General features: G+C 53.8%; 7 protein-coding genes across 7 annotated transcripts; 2 read left to right on the top strand and 5 right to left on the bottom strand.

The window, feature by feature from the left end:
* Window positions 1–970: 970 nt before the first annotated feature.
* Window positions 971–2,561, top strand: VTN49DRAFT_2673 (uncharacterized protein; the record flags this gene model as incomplete). Its single annotated transcript, XM_069410424.1, has 2 exons — window positions 971–1,066; window positions 1,131–2,561. The coding sequence occupies 2 exons, from the start codon at window positions 971–973 to the stop codon at window positions 2,559–2,561; spliced, it is 1,527 nt and encodes a 508-aa protein (XP_069269231.1).
* A 220-nt stretch (window positions 2,562–2,781) lies between these two features.
* Window positions 2,782–3,327, bottom strand: VTN49DRAFT_2672 (uncharacterized protein; the record flags this gene model as incomplete). Its single annotated transcript, XM_069410423.1, has 1 exon — window positions 2,782–3,327. The coding sequence occupies one exon, from the start codon at window positions 3,325–3,327 to the stop codon at window positions 2,782–2,784; it is 546 nt and encodes a 181-aa protein (XP_069269230.1).
* A 507-nt stretch (window positions 3,328–3,834) lies between these two features.
* VTN49DRAFT_2671 (uncharacterized protein) lies at window positions 3,835–4,593 on the bottom strand (the record flags this gene model as incomplete). Its single annotated transcript, XM_069410422.1, has 1 exon — window positions 3,835–4,593. The coding sequence occupies one exon, from the start codon at window positions 4,591–4,593 to the stop codon at window positions 3,835–3,837; it is 759 nt and encodes a 252-aa protein (XP_069269229.1).
* Window positions 4,594–5,441: 848 nt separating this feature from the next.
* On the bottom strand, window positions 5,442–6,203 carry VTN49DRAFT_2670 (uncharacterized protein; the record flags this gene model as incomplete). Its single annotated transcript, XM_069410421.1, has 3 exons — window positions 5,442–5,890; window positions 5,943–6,001; window positions 6,067–6,203. 3 exons carry the CDS (start codon window positions 6,201–6,203, stop codon window positions 5,442–5,444), a joined length of 645 nt encoding a protein of 214 aa, XP_069269228.1.
* Window positions 6,204–7,115: 912 nt separating this feature from the next.
* On the top strand, window positions 7,116–9,065 carry VTN49DRAFT_2669 (uncharacterized protein; the record flags this gene model as incomplete). The annotated part of the gene is made up of 3 exons (XM_069410419.1): window positions 7,116–7,234; window positions 7,335–7,930; window positions 7,978–9,065. The coding sequence occupies 3 exons, from the start codon at window positions 7,116–7,118 to the stop codon at window positions 9,063–9,065; spliced, it is 1,803 nt and encodes a 600-aa protein (XP_069269227.1).
* Window positions 9,066–9,261: 196 nt separating this feature from the next.
* VTN49DRAFT_2668 (uncharacterized protein) lies at window positions 9,262–10,919 on the bottom strand (the record flags this gene model as incomplete). Its single annotated transcript, XM_069410418.1, has 3 exons — window positions 9,262–10,012; window positions 10,069–10,751; window positions 10,848–10,919. 3 exons carry the CDS (start codon window positions 10,917–10,919, stop codon window positions 9,262–9,264), a joined length of 1,506 nt encoding a protein of 501 aa, XP_069269226.1.
* Window positions 10,920–11,538: 619 nt separating this feature from the next.
* VTN49DRAFT_2667 (uncharacterized protein) lies at window positions 11,539–13,266 on the bottom strand (the record flags this gene model as incomplete). Its single annotated transcript, XM_069410417.1, has 4 exons — window positions 11,539–11,578; window positions 11,631–12,646; window positions 13,055–13,156; window positions 13,249–13,266. The coding sequence occupies 4 exons, from the start codon at window positions 13,264–13,266 to the stop codon at window positions 11,539–11,541; spliced, it is 1,176 nt and encodes a 391-aa protein (XP_069269225.1).
* Between the last annotated feature and the right edge of the window lie 426 nt (window positions 13,267–13,692).

Genomic DNA, 13,692 nt, shown 5'->3' with positions numbered 1-13,692 from the left:
GAGTTCCCAAACTAACTTTATGATTTCTTCTAGATTGGCAGATTTGCTGCAAATTCCTGCATAGGCAACAATGACGTCCAACCCTAACCGGGCGGCCTATGAATTGGACGAATGATTTTAGCGGAGCTGCGGAAGTGCATAAAGTTATGCGGGGGGAGCCCTAGCGGCGCTATATCGAGCGAACTAAAACGTCAAAGAACCAGGGTTCCAAAGGCTAACTTCGATAAGTTTAAGTTACTCAGGACAGGCCGCGGTTTTACGGAAGAAAAGCTAACCAGATCGATGTCTAGGACAAGCCTTCCAAGCCCCCAGTCCCAGCTTGGCGGTGCTTTCGAGAAATTAAGCCAGTTAACTCCGTGATGAACCTCGGACCGGAATAACTGTTCAGCGATACTATTACGAGTACTCCGTAAGCCCTGGAGTTATGCCCGGCATTAATCATCATAATTCGCAACCGAAGCTGCCGTGCCTGACAGCCTTGACAGCAGAGTTACATTTTGGCAGCTGCAGCGATGACACATATTGCTGGGATCATTGAGAGCAAGCTTGGCCAACGACAGCTTGCGGCGAGAGCATCTAGTTAGATAGGTAGGTTGCGTGGTTTCTGCCGGCCCGGGTCAAAGCTCACGGGCGTAAGTTACCAGCTAAGTTACCGGCCGAGAAGTTAGCCGGCAGTTTTCGGAACTTTAAACCCTAACCCTAAATAGATACGTGACGATACGGCCAAGCGTCCAGATCCAACTTCCAAGTGTCATCCCCAGGCTGGAGCTTCGAGGAGCTTCGGTGCTCGCGAAGCAACCGTGTCCTTTTCTCAACACAACACACCGCTCTACCGTTCCAGACCCCCCGACGAAGCAATGGCATTACATATTTAGGTTTCTCTCAATGTCGATATCGCGCCCGGTTTTGGTTTTGGAACTGGTTTCTCAAGCTGAGTTCGGATGATATCGGAATTTTAGAGACCAACAGCATGGATCACGACTACAAAGTTAGGAAGGAAGCTTTCGTCTCGAACCTCTCGGGAGGTTCAATTAACGAGATCAATATCGTCACGCTCGTGGCGTCGGTAGGGATTCCGCCTTCGGATGTTGGTGAATACTCCGTACTAACACGCGTCAATCGGCCGATAGTCGGCATACTTTGCCTGGTCCGCGCTCCAGTCACGTTTGTCGTTCTTCACACCGTATTCGCCTGCCGCATTTGCCACAGACTTCCTGTTGAATGTCTGCGCGATCCTCTTTGCGACGACACTTTATGCCTCACAGCCATTGTTGCTCAGTGTCTTGATAGCGTCACCCGCGGTGCTGATCCTCCTGCAAGCGAAATCGCCACCGCGCGCAACCAAACAGGCAAAACCACCACCGGCAGCACGGCAGCATGCGAAGGAAAAAAACAATGAGACTCAGTCCCACCTGGATCCCTTCCCGGTGCATCCGTTTCTTACGGCGTACCGGGGAGGTATGCTGGTGATTACGTGCATTGCCATCCTGGCGGTGGACTTCAAGGTCTTTCCACGACGGTTCGCCAAGGTGGAGAATTGGGGCACGTCGTTGATGGATCTCGGTGTCGGCTCGTTTGTTTTCTCCGCCGGCGTCGTGTCAGCCCGTCAGATTCTCAGAGGACAACGGCAATCGCAGTCGTCGTCGACCGGGCGAGGAGGGCCATTGCCTCTTGCGCGACGCTTGGTGGCGGCCATGAGACATTCTCTGCCACTATTCGTCCTGGGATTGATTAGGTTGTATAGCGTCAAGGGACTCGATTATGCCGAACACGTCACCGAGTATGGCGTGCACTGGAATTTTTTCTTCACCCTGGCGTTGCTGCCCCCTTTTGTGGAGATATTCCACACAGTGTACACCGCCGTTCCATCTTATGAGGCTCTTGCCGTTTTGGTTGCAGTTGCATACCAAGTGGCCCTAGAATCAACGGATTTGAAGAGGTATATCCTTGTATCACCCAGAGGGCCGGACCTTTTGTCGCAAAACCGTGAGGGAGTATTTTCCTTCTTTGGATATTTGGCCATTTTCCTTGCGGGTCGTGCCACTGGCCTACGTATCATTCCTCGGGCCACATCCGAAACGCGCACTCCTAAGCAGGCACGTGAGCGGGTGCTAATATCCCTGGTGGCGCTGACGATGTTCTGGTCTGTGTTGTTTTTCTTCAACAGCACGCCAGCATTCGGTTACGGGGCTAGCATCCCCGTGTCGCGGCGCCTGGCCAACATGCCCTACGTGCTGTGGGTGGCGGCGTTCAACACCGCACAGATCCTCCTCTTCTGCGTCCTGGAGACGGCGTTTTTCCCGTCCGTGCACCGTGCGCAGGACCCCGAGACCGAGGCGCGCAGCGTCAGTCATGCAACCAGCCGTGTACTGGCGGCATTCAACAAGAATGGGCTGGCACTGTTCCTGCTGGCGAACTTGCTGACGGGGGCGGTGAATCTGACGGTGCCAACACTGGACGTAAAGACGTGGCAGGCCATGGGCATTTTAATCTCGTATGCGGCTGTTTTGACCAGCGTTGCCTTGGCGTTGGATCTGTATAATATTCGTTTGAAGATTTGACTCGATGCAGCTTTGTAGATAGTGTAGAAGGCAATGACTTGCTTTGTATTATGGCCGTGTTGTATTAGGGCTCAATATTGCGGATGGCCCCGGAAGTCATGCCGTTGCGTGTAGTCTGTACGACTCGCACTTCGAACCTTAGCTTCCAATCCTTGCCCTTTGCGGTCTCGGCAGCCCTAACAGCTCGTCTTCGAAATGGCGTTCTTGATAGACAGCTTCCTCAATCCAGACATTGCGAACTCATGCGCCAGGTCATCGACGTCGCCAAAGTGATGGCGACGATCCATTGGTCAACCCGTGCATCGTGCTCGAATGAATGGACCAAATATGTCGCATCGTCGTCCATATTGTAGGCTCGCGTGAAATTGACGGCCATTCCAGGACGTTGTTCCGGAACTGCCCGTCGTTCTCGAACAGCTTTTTGGGGGTGGGGACGGGTGCGGTACGTCTGCCTTCCACCCTTGGCTCCTTCTGAGCTGATGAAGTAACCCTGGAATGAATGCGAGTAATATCTTTGCCACAAACTTGGACACGCCGATGTCCAGTCAACCTGGGTGGCCTTAGACAACAATCGATCTGATAGTACACTGAGCCGAGTTCCATTGCTAGTAAAGTAGCCACCGAGGAGGTCGTCGAAACCACCCGTTGTGCTCAAACCCACGAGAAGCGTACGTTTGAGGGTCCCGTAAGACCATTTGGCCACTGTTCGTTCACTTTTCTTCGCAATCTGTAGGTGTGGAACCGGACTTGGGTACTGATATGGCATACCTACTGGTTAAACTTCTCTTATGGCCACCTCCTCTCACAGTCTTCGTCTGATGGGTAAAATCATTCAGGTCACACGAATCGTAGGGTGCGTAGCCAAAATCTGCAGATTCTTCAATCATCGAAGAGGGGGTTTGCTGTGTCTTAACTGAGAGGGCTTAGGGTTGGAGTTGTTTGGTGCTGACGACCCGAGGCTGATATTCACGCATCATGACAATGGAGATCGATTGTCGCAGGGTATTTTATATCCAGAAGGAAGGCCATGCGTATATTTTCGGCCGAAAGACGCGATTGCATAGCTGGTTGTCCTCTTAGGTTCAGCTGCTTTATCATTCGAGGGTTTGCTTGATATATCGGCCATCAGCCTGCGGACCCTACCTACGCCTTATGTCATGACTGAGTCAGCACATATATGAGTAAACAGTAAAAAGCAAACCAAGGGGCTCCAGGCCAATGGAACCGTTATTTTAATTAATATCTATGCTCTAACTACATATGAACACCATTATCACCATCCGTACTCTGTAAGTTCCTCAGCGACAAGGGTGCCGTATAGCTTCTCGGGATCCCCTTCGGTAGCCGCACGAACGACGTTTCTTGCACCTTGGGATACAGGTTTCTCTCCTTGATACTCAGTAAACGCAGTCTTGGTGTATCCCGGAGCCACAGCGACAACAAGGATCCCTTCCTTCTTGAGTTTCCCCGCATACACAGCCGTAAGCATGTTGAGCGCCGCCTTGCTTGCACGATAGAAAGGAAACTCGACCCTGTGGGCACCCCATGGGGTGTTCGGAGAATACGCAACGTCGATCTGGCTCAGGCCAGAGGTGACATCGACAATGCGCCGGTCATGGTAATCTGACTGGCGAAGAAGAGGCAAGAAAGCTTCGATGACAGCTGCAACCCCAAAGACATTGGTCTCGAAGACTGCCCGGTATTTTTCACGATGAGGCAAATTGGCCACGGGCCCAGTTTCCCCAGAGATGCCCGCGTTGTTGATGAGGATATCAATCTTTTTGAATTTCTTGTTGACAAACTGCGCGGCGGCATTGATGGAGCTGTCGTTCGTGACATCGATAACGAATGGGGTCAGATCCAGGTCGGGGCCAACAATGCTGTGGAGCTGCTGGACCGCGGCCTCGGCTTTCTCCGGGGATCGCGCGCCCAATAGGACATGGTGAGTGCCTGCGCTAAGCAGCTGGCGCGCCACCTCGAAGCCGATCCCTTGATTGGCGCCGGTAATCAAAACAATGGGCTTGCTGGCCATCTTTTTTGAAGCTTTTCGGCTTGAATTCCAGGACTTTTTTTCTCGTCAAAGGAGATACACAGTTCGAATGACGTTTATTCTGTCGTTGAGGTGACGATTAGCGCGCTTCTTAACATGTTCTTTTTCGGTCTATATCGGACTTTAACTGAGCATAACGCCGGTCAGAGCAGGGATCTCTTTCCCTTTGTTCTTCGAATCCCCCGCTCGGAGCAAGCTTCTCCCGACTCAGAACAAGATCTTTAGGCACCTGGCTTGACTATTGAGCCAAGATGTGACATGTGGGTTCTGCAATGACTCGAGCACGCCTTAGGCGACATGTTCGAACTTCGGAAAATAGATGAAACTGCCCAGGGAGATCTTCCTAATCTCCATGAAAATAGAACGATAGTGTTTTCGGCGTTGTCATTCAATGGGAGGATCAGCTGGTCATCTATGCGAAAAACTCACAACGAGGAGAGAAGAGAGTGGTAAATCGTATAGACAGTAACCAGCTGTCCCAATGACTCGTACTGACAGGTCTTTATCCGGCGCTGATGCATTTCAAACATGTTATCATTCTCACGACGACAAACCTCGGGTGAATCTTCTTTCTATTGCTGCAGCCTGCTCCCGCTGTCCAGGTAATTCACTTGGAAAGTCACCCATATACATGATCCAATTAGAGAACAGTATTAACACCGTTCCCGTACCGTGTACAGTTATCAGAGGGAGCTCTGTTAAGGGCTGTTACATACTGTTTCCAATAATTCAAGACTGGGCACATTCGACTCAGCTTTAGTCTCGCAGCGCAGCTACGGGATTAGTGTCTGTCTTATTCCTAGCGCTGCATAAGGAGCTTCGAGACAAAATCACCATCCATGCTCGGTTAATTCCTCGCCGACGATTGTGCCGAATAGCTCCTCAGGATCTCCCTCTGTAGCCGCGCGAACGATGTTCCTTGCACGTTGGGATACAGGCTTTCCTCCCCGGTACACCGTGAATGCCGTTTTGGTAAATCCCGGCATCGCGGTGACGACAAGAATGCCCTTTTTTCTAAGTTTCACTGCCATATGCGGCCGTAAGCATATTGAGCGCCGCCTTGTTGGCACGATAGAACGGCATCTCGATCGAGTGAGCGCGCTGGACTCCTTCTGCGTATAGACGACGGCAATCAGGCTCAAGCCCGAAGTAACATCGACGATGCGCCGGTCAAGATAATTCGACCGGCGGAGTAAAGCCAAGAAGGCCACGATAACAGCCGCAGTCCCAAAGACATTGGTCTCGAAGACGATGCGGGTACTTATCACGATGGGGCAGGCTGGCCGGGGGCCCGGTTATCCCAGAGATGCCCGCATTGTTGAGGAGGATGCCAATTTTTGAGAACTTGTTGCTGACAAACTGCGCGGCGGCCTGGATGGAATCGTCGTGCCTGACATCGATAACGGATGGGGTCAGATCAAGATCGGGCCCGACGATACTGTGGAGCTGCCGGACCGCGGCGGCCTGGCTTTCTCTGCGGATCGCGCGCCCAATAGGACATGGTGAGTGCCTGCGCTAAGCAGCTGGCGCGCCACCTTGAAGCCGATCCCTTGATTGGCGCCAGTAATCAGAGCAATGGGCTTGCTGGCCATCTTTTGGAGGCTCTTCGGTCTGTATTCAGGGATCTGTTTTCTTGTCATGGGAATATACACAATTCGATTGACGTCTATGTTGTCATTGAGGTGAAGACCAACGCACTTTGTAGCATATTCTCTTTCTCTTTGGGCGGTATTTGGATTTAATTGAGCGAGCATATCGCTGGTCAGAGTAGGTACTATCATTAGGTTATCCTTTTATTCTCAGAATTCTTAGACTCGAACTGGGCTTCTCGAACGCCAGACTTGACTCTGAGAGAAGATGACATCTGGTTTCTTCAATGACTTCAACGACTGCTCTAACGGCCCTTGAATAACATGTTCGAAACCGGTCAAAAGAAGACGCCGTAACGGCCCTGCAGATCTCCCTTGTTGTGACGTCAGGTTGAATGGTGGCGAGTGTCCAAAGCCATACCTAATGGTGTACCTCCAGTGGGGAGGGCGAAGAGAACCACCTTTGTGCCTCTGTAAGAAGTGGTTGAGAAGAGTAGCAGATTTAGTAATTTTTCTGCGGTCTCAAACTTACTATGTACCTAATATACCTACTCCGTACAGTTCGGACGGATTTTGTACAAATCTCAGGTCCAGAATCCAGATGAAGCTTCGGGGGCCGAGGAAGAACAAACACGACGATATCGAGTCCGATCGCCGAGTTGAGCTATGCGCTTAATTTGACTGTCTTGGCTTAGAGAAACCATATTCCTACTGACCTGAATTGGTCAAATCTCGGTGTAATTAACAGCTAAAACAGTGAATATGCACAAAGTTTGTTCTGCAGACATGTGAGGAGGCCATACGGCGAACTCCCGAAGCCCGAGGTGTACATCAGCTATAAACCCTGGTCGACCTCCTCAGTATCAGAATCATAATGAACCTTCCCGTTAATTTAGTTTTAATCAACATTCAGCTATGAGCAAACAATTCCTTAATTATCCCGAACCGCGTAAGGGCCCTGACGCCCAGACCCAGTTCGAGGCCATCGCCCTCCCGGTACTCCGCGGCGCGACTTTGGGGATTGGCGCAACAATGTAAGTTAACGCCGTTTCATCTTCATTATCACTCACCTTCAGAAAAACCGATTTATAAGCCAAAAACAACTGACGAGCTCGATTTCGCGATCGACGCTAGCATTCACTGGTCCGGTTTCCTCCAGAACCTTCTCTGGCGCAATGCCGAGCTGAACTCGTTCCGCTCGCTGCCCGCGTTGGCAGACTACGCGCCGCGGTACGATCCCACGGTAACTCCGCTGCCGCAACCACCACGGGCGGATTCGCCCGAAGCGAAGGAAATCCCCGCGCCGGTCAAGAAACTCAGCTCGGAGACAACTGGTTACTACACCTCGGTTGACTACCACAAGCTGTATCTTTCGGGCGAAATTACGCCGACAGATGTCGTAGAAGCTCTACTGCCGTTGATTCAGCGCGGATCAGATGGGAAGCCGTCAGGGAAGTTCTCGGTGGGATTCCTCGAAACGCGCGCAGATTTGGTACGTGAAGCGGCTGCAGAGTCGACGAAGCGGTACAAGGAAGGAAAGCCGTTGGGCCCGCTGGATGGTGTGCCCATTGCGGTCAAGGATGAGGTCCATGTCAAGGGTTACAAGCGCTGTCTGGGTAGTAAGTTGGACTTTAAGCTCGGGATTGATGAGACGTCATGGTGTGTGCGGAAATGGGAGGAGGCGGGAGCGATTATTATTGGCAAGACGAACATGCATGAGATTGGCGTGGGTATGTCTATTTACTTCTTTTGAAGAACGGGGTTCTAACTTCTACAGATACCAACAACAATAATCCCAATTATGGAACCCCGCTGAACCCGCATAATCCAAACTACTACTGCGGTGGCTCCTCTGGCGGCTCGGGCTACGCTATCGCTGCGGGCCTGGTGCCCATCGCCCTGGGCGCCGATGGCGGCGGGTCTATCCGCATCCCGTCGTCGTTCTGCGGCGTCTACGGGCTCAAGACGACGCACGGACGCGTGTCCGGCGCGCCGACGCCGAGCATCGCACCAAGCGTCGGCGTCCTGGGCCCAATGGCCGCGAGTGTGGATGACCTCGCGCTGGCGTACCGGCTGATGGCGGCGCCAGCACCAGCGGAGATGGACAGCACGAGCGCGAGCTTTCCGGATCCACGGTCAGAGATCGGCACGAAGCCGCGTCCGAAGACGATTGGCCTGTGCCGGTCGTGGATCGAACGGGCCGAACCCAGCGTGCGCGAGCGCTTCGATGCTGCAGTGAAGGAATATGTTGAGCGTAAGGGTTACAGGACCGTCGACATTGAAATCCCTTACCTTCCGGAGGGACAGCGCGCGCACGCGCTGACCATCCTCGCCGAGCTTGCCTCGGGGCTCGAGGGCTCCAATCACGGAACCTTGACGCCGCACACCCGCCTCCTGATGTCCGTTAGCGGCACCCACTCCACGGGCACGGACTACGTCGCTGCGCAGAAGTTGCGCGGTTTACTCATGAGCCATCTCGCGGATCTTTTCCGCAAATACCAATCCGAGGATGGTAGTGGCAGCGACCTCCTCATCGTCACGCCCACATCGCCGCTCCCCGGCTGGGAGATTGCCGGTGGTCAACGGGACCTCACGCATGGTATCTCCGATGGCAGCACGACGGCGCGCAACATGGAGTTCGTCTTCCTGGCGAACTTTGTTGGCTGCCCGGCGGTGAATATCCCCGTGGGGTTTGACCCTAAGTCCAGCGTGCCGATCGGATTGATGGCCATGGGCGAGTGGGGTTCGGAGGAGACATTGCTGGGGTTTGCGTATGATGGAGAGGAGATCCTGGGTGACCCGAAGAGACCGTCGAGGGAGGATGGTGCGTGGGTGGACGTCATTGACTTGGTGAAGAAAAAGTGATAATTCACACTGCATTTCCTTTTACGCTAAGGGCCCTGTTTATTTGATTTCGGATAATGAGATGATAACAGATTGTACGTACAAAATCATGATACTTCGTCTAATCATAACATCATATCACATACCATGCTAAAAAAAATATATATATATACCGAAAAGAAAGAGCCGCTTCAAGGAATATAAAGAACGCATAAAGTCATATCCAAATCCCCTCGCCCTGCTTGGGGACATAAAACTGACATCCCAACCCCATAGCCTCGCTATGTGCGCGCAATTCCTGCAGGATCTGCTCGGAAGGGTGCGGACCGTCGCAAAGCGTGTCTTTGATGTGGATAATATAAACGGCTAATCCGGCCAGCGGGGGTGGAGTGGGACTCGCTTGGTTATTGTCTTCTTCCTCTTCTTCAACGATGGCATTGAGATTGGCATTGTTGTTCACCTCGTGCTCGTTGTTTGGTTTATGCTCGTTCGTGTGATTCGGATTTCTCCCCGACAGTTGCGGAAGCGTCGTCCGTGCGGACCGCGGCGAGCCCGAGTCCGAATCGTGGCGCTTCCGTTTTGATGAACGGCCCCGCGATCGCGGTGATGACGCCTCTTGTACCGCGATGACGCGCTCTGCCAGTACTCTGAGTTCCGCGACCAGGTGTCGCGGGCAGAGGTGCCCGTACAGCGAGTTGTCGTCGACCGAGTCGTTGAAAGAGCACTCGATGAAGATGGCGCGCAGCGTTCCCGCGGCAACCTTGCGCGCTGCAATCTCCCATACCCGCCGGTTGCGCGGTTCAAGAGACACCGAGTCCGGCTCGATGTCCCCAAACACGATGATCTCGTGGCCCGTTGGACCATCGCGGATGAAGAAGGCCGATGACTCGACGGTTGCCCAAGCGGTCTCCTTACCGCTGCTGCCGCTGGCGCTGGATAGCCGGGCTCTTGTGGGTGAATAAAGCCTCCTAGACCTTTGTTAGCTAGAACCCATTGGCTCCGAGTCCGGGAGTTTGTTGCTTACCCAGCGTCGGAGTGGTCAACCGAAAACGATGGAGGGACCATCATCGACTCCGCAGTAAATACCCCACTGCCGACACGATGATGCCGACCCGTTTCCGGGTGATACTGCTGCTTGCAGCGGCCATGGCTGACACTCAAGCATTTCGTCAGCAGGTTCTCGCACGCGCGGACATACCCGCGGAGCTCCCCGCGGCCAAAATGTGGGTTTCCGCCCTCGACGAGCCGTTGGTACGTGATCAGGCCGGCGCCGCCGTCCTCGTCGGACAAGTTTGGCCAAATTACATCGTTGAACATGTGATTCTTCATCGCGGCGATCACCGACGGTAAGGCGGCAACCGTTTTGGGCCCATTGCTCGCCTCAACGATGGGCGTGTTAATAGCGAGCCCAGCCAGATGGTCCAGGTGCGGATGCGTGATCAGCACTGCGGCGATGATCTCGCGGAAGATGTACGCCGCGTTGGCTTTCGCCGTGCTGTGCGGCAGCTGTAGGCCGGCAAACGGCCCACTCGTCACGCTCGCCTTGCCGTCCTCGGACACTGTCATATGCGGCTCCAGCGTCCGGATGATACCGGATAGCATGGTGCCAGCATCGACGGCCACCACCGAGCCTTTAGTCCATGACGTGGATGCGGACCTGATCAACAGACCGGTGATGTTATCTTCTCTGGGCCCGCCGGTTGGACCCTGCTAGACGGTTAGCAGAGTTCTATCATTATTTCCACTTTTGCGATGAACCGTGGCGACTTAATACCGTCGGTCATAAAGCAAATATAAACTCACCAAGACAATGACCTGGAATGTCGGTTGACCTTTATCAACCGACATACGTCGATCCACCTGGGGATCTGACATGTTTGTTCTCTAGACTCGATGGATGCAGGAAATCCGCCGGAGAACACCAAAGCTGTCCAGATATCTCATCGGCGGGTTACAGTCGAACTACACGTGCGCCAGCCAACGCGGCGGTCTAGAGCGACCCTGCGCCGTCAAATTTCAGCGGGGGAGCTCTTGCGTGGCTGGTACGTATCCGTATTGCTACTGGCGCATGGGGATTTGCTCAGGGACTCAATGCCATGGAAGATCAGATTTCAGGATGTTTTAAGAATTTGAAAAGGAAAAAAAAAACATCAGGCGAAACAGAGACATCATCGAAGGCACGTAGTATTTCTAGGCTGACGATCAACCAAAATGGGGCGATTCACGCGCCAAGAGATAGGTAGATCGTAACCTAAGTTATAGCTGAATAACTTATGCAAGTATAACTCGAATCTCAAAATTATACCTATCACATTCATCATCAACTCAAATCGTACAGCCTCAATGCTTTTCTCTGTTGGGAACTGCAACATGCATGTCCGTCATCGGATCCGTCATAACCGCAATCTCAAACCCAAAACGCCGCCAGCCGCATGGATATGGTTTACATCTAAAAGGGTGCATCTAGAAGACAAGGTATTGGAAAGGAATGCAACTACCACTCAAACTCACCCTGTGCCTTGTGGAAAACGTACCTTAAGCCAGGTCAGCAGTCTGTTCTGCAACAAACATAGCAGAGGTACTCACTCTTTGCCGCCGGTGGAGAGAATGCCGTCCTTGAGAGTGCACTTCCACTTATTCTTTACACGCTGCACTTTGTCGTACGTGCAAAGCATGACTTGCCCAATGGCATCCTCGCCCTCCTGGTCCTCGTTCGCCAGGTCATCCGGATCGTCTAGATCCGAATTGATCGCGTCCTCGTCGTCTTCATCGGGACCGTCGTGTGCGGCCGGCCCCGGTGACGCCGCCCGGCGTCGCGACAGAGTGGACGACGGCTGTTCGTCCAATGACGTCAGCAGTCCACCGCCCTCCAGGCTCAGCGACTGCAGTCGCAGCTGCTCCATGAGCAAGCGGTCGGCCTCGCCATTGAATCGACGGGCTGCTTCTCGACGCCGCGCGACCTCCGCTTTCCACGCAGCGAGTGCTTCCTCACGCGAGCCGTCGCTGGCACCATCCGTTTGCGGCGGTTGATATGGCATTCGCTGCGGCGGCGGCGGCGGCTGCTGCTGCTGCTGCGTCGTGGCATATTGGTAATTGTACGACTTGACATCTGGCATGGATGCAGACGGTTGTCCATTCAGCGGACGTTGCTGTCCCGGTAGTGACAGGGCAGCCTGACCCTGTGCCTGGAGCTGGCTTACTGAGTTTGCCGCGGCGGGTCCGTACTTGGATTGGAGATTATTCACGGCCCGTTCGCGGGCAACCGCCTGCGCATTGGTCATGGTTTGAGGAATTGAAGTCACTGGGGGCAAACCATTGACCCCAGGCTCGGTCTTGATCTGCGGTTGCGAGATTGGGGTCTGGACGGGAATGTTGCCGACGCCATGGCTGACGGGCGGCTCGGTAGCTGGAAGGTGTTGCAACGGCTGGGGAGTCGTCTGTAGCTGCTGAAGAGCGGGTGTCTGTTGAGGAGCATTGGACGGGACAGTGGTCGTGGGCGGGAGGATGGGATGCGAAGGCTGCGAAGGGGGAGGCGTCTGCTGTTGCGGAGGATCCCAGGGGAAATGAGCAACGCCTAGCGAGGAGAGCTTCTGCTGCCAGCTCTGGGCGAAGAAAGTCAGCAAGCGTGTTCAATCATCATTGGCAGTGGAAGGCGACGATGATTGGCTGGGCGCGGGTGATCAGGTAATCAATGGGTTGTGTTGGGGGTTGGGGCGGCGGATATAAAGTCGGAAAGTCCCAGGGTGGCTCCTTCCCAGAATCCCTGGGAAACCCCGCCTTGGCCTCCCTCAGCCTGAGGGAGCTGACTCACCCAGCAGGGAGAGGCCACCAAGGGGAGCGCCCCAGAGGATTTCATCGCCTCCAGCTGAGACAGAAAAAGGGAACATTTGAATGAGGGCGACGGAAGAGGCCATGGATTGACTTGGGAATGGGAAACATGAAGCGGGTGTTTCGTCTACAGATGAAACTTTGCACAGGGCTGGCAAAAGGAAAGGGAACTTAATACGAACCGTTCGCATCTCCTCGAGGGTCTGTTGATCAACTCCCCCTTCCTCAAAGTCGACCTGCGACGCCGCGCATACTTCCTGGATGACATGATTATATACCGTGCCCTGGACATCTCCCGGATCAGCCGAGTGATCAGGAGAAGTAAAGGACTCGGCAGGCAGGAAACAGGCAGGCCGGCAGGAGACAAATCACTCACCACCTGCGTGTTGGACATGGTGATCCAAGAAGGGAATGTTGCGAAGGGCGGTCTTCAGCCGACGCTCGTAGATGCGAACTTAGGATATTAGGTATATGCTAGTGTAGTAGATAGTAGAGAGGAGAGAGATGGAGGCGGGAGCCTCCGGCGACGGCGAAATCGTGCCTCAGTTCCTCCTGACCCTGAATTTTCCTTCTTCGTTGCGATCGTGCGATTCCTCTTCTGGGCTCTGATGTACGGTCCGAGATGATGGGAAGGGTGTTAGGCCGGCGACTTGGCTGGTCCTGGAGGTGAAGTCTCGGGAGTTGAATGAGGCAAAGTCGCCATCACCCGGCGGAATTGGTCTAGGTGTAGCCTGACATTAGTCAGCGAGGTCTTGGCATCTGCTGCTACCGCTGGCTGATCTTGCACACCCCCAGGGAGTGGACAACCCTAACCACTAGC

The sequence above is a fragment of the Thermomyces lanuginosus genome (genome assembly GCF_041956635.1).
Source record: "Thermomyces lanuginosus strain ATCC 200065 unplaced genomic scaffold VTN49scaffold_27, whole genome shotgun sequence".
Taxonomy (NCBI): domain Eukaryota; kingdom Fungi; phylum Ascomycota; class Eurotiomycetes; order Eurotiales; family Trichocomaceae; genus Thermomyces; species Thermomyces lanuginosus.
The sequence above is the reverse complement of the archived record's forward strand: the minus strand, read 5'-3'. Positions and strand labels throughout refer to the sequence as shown.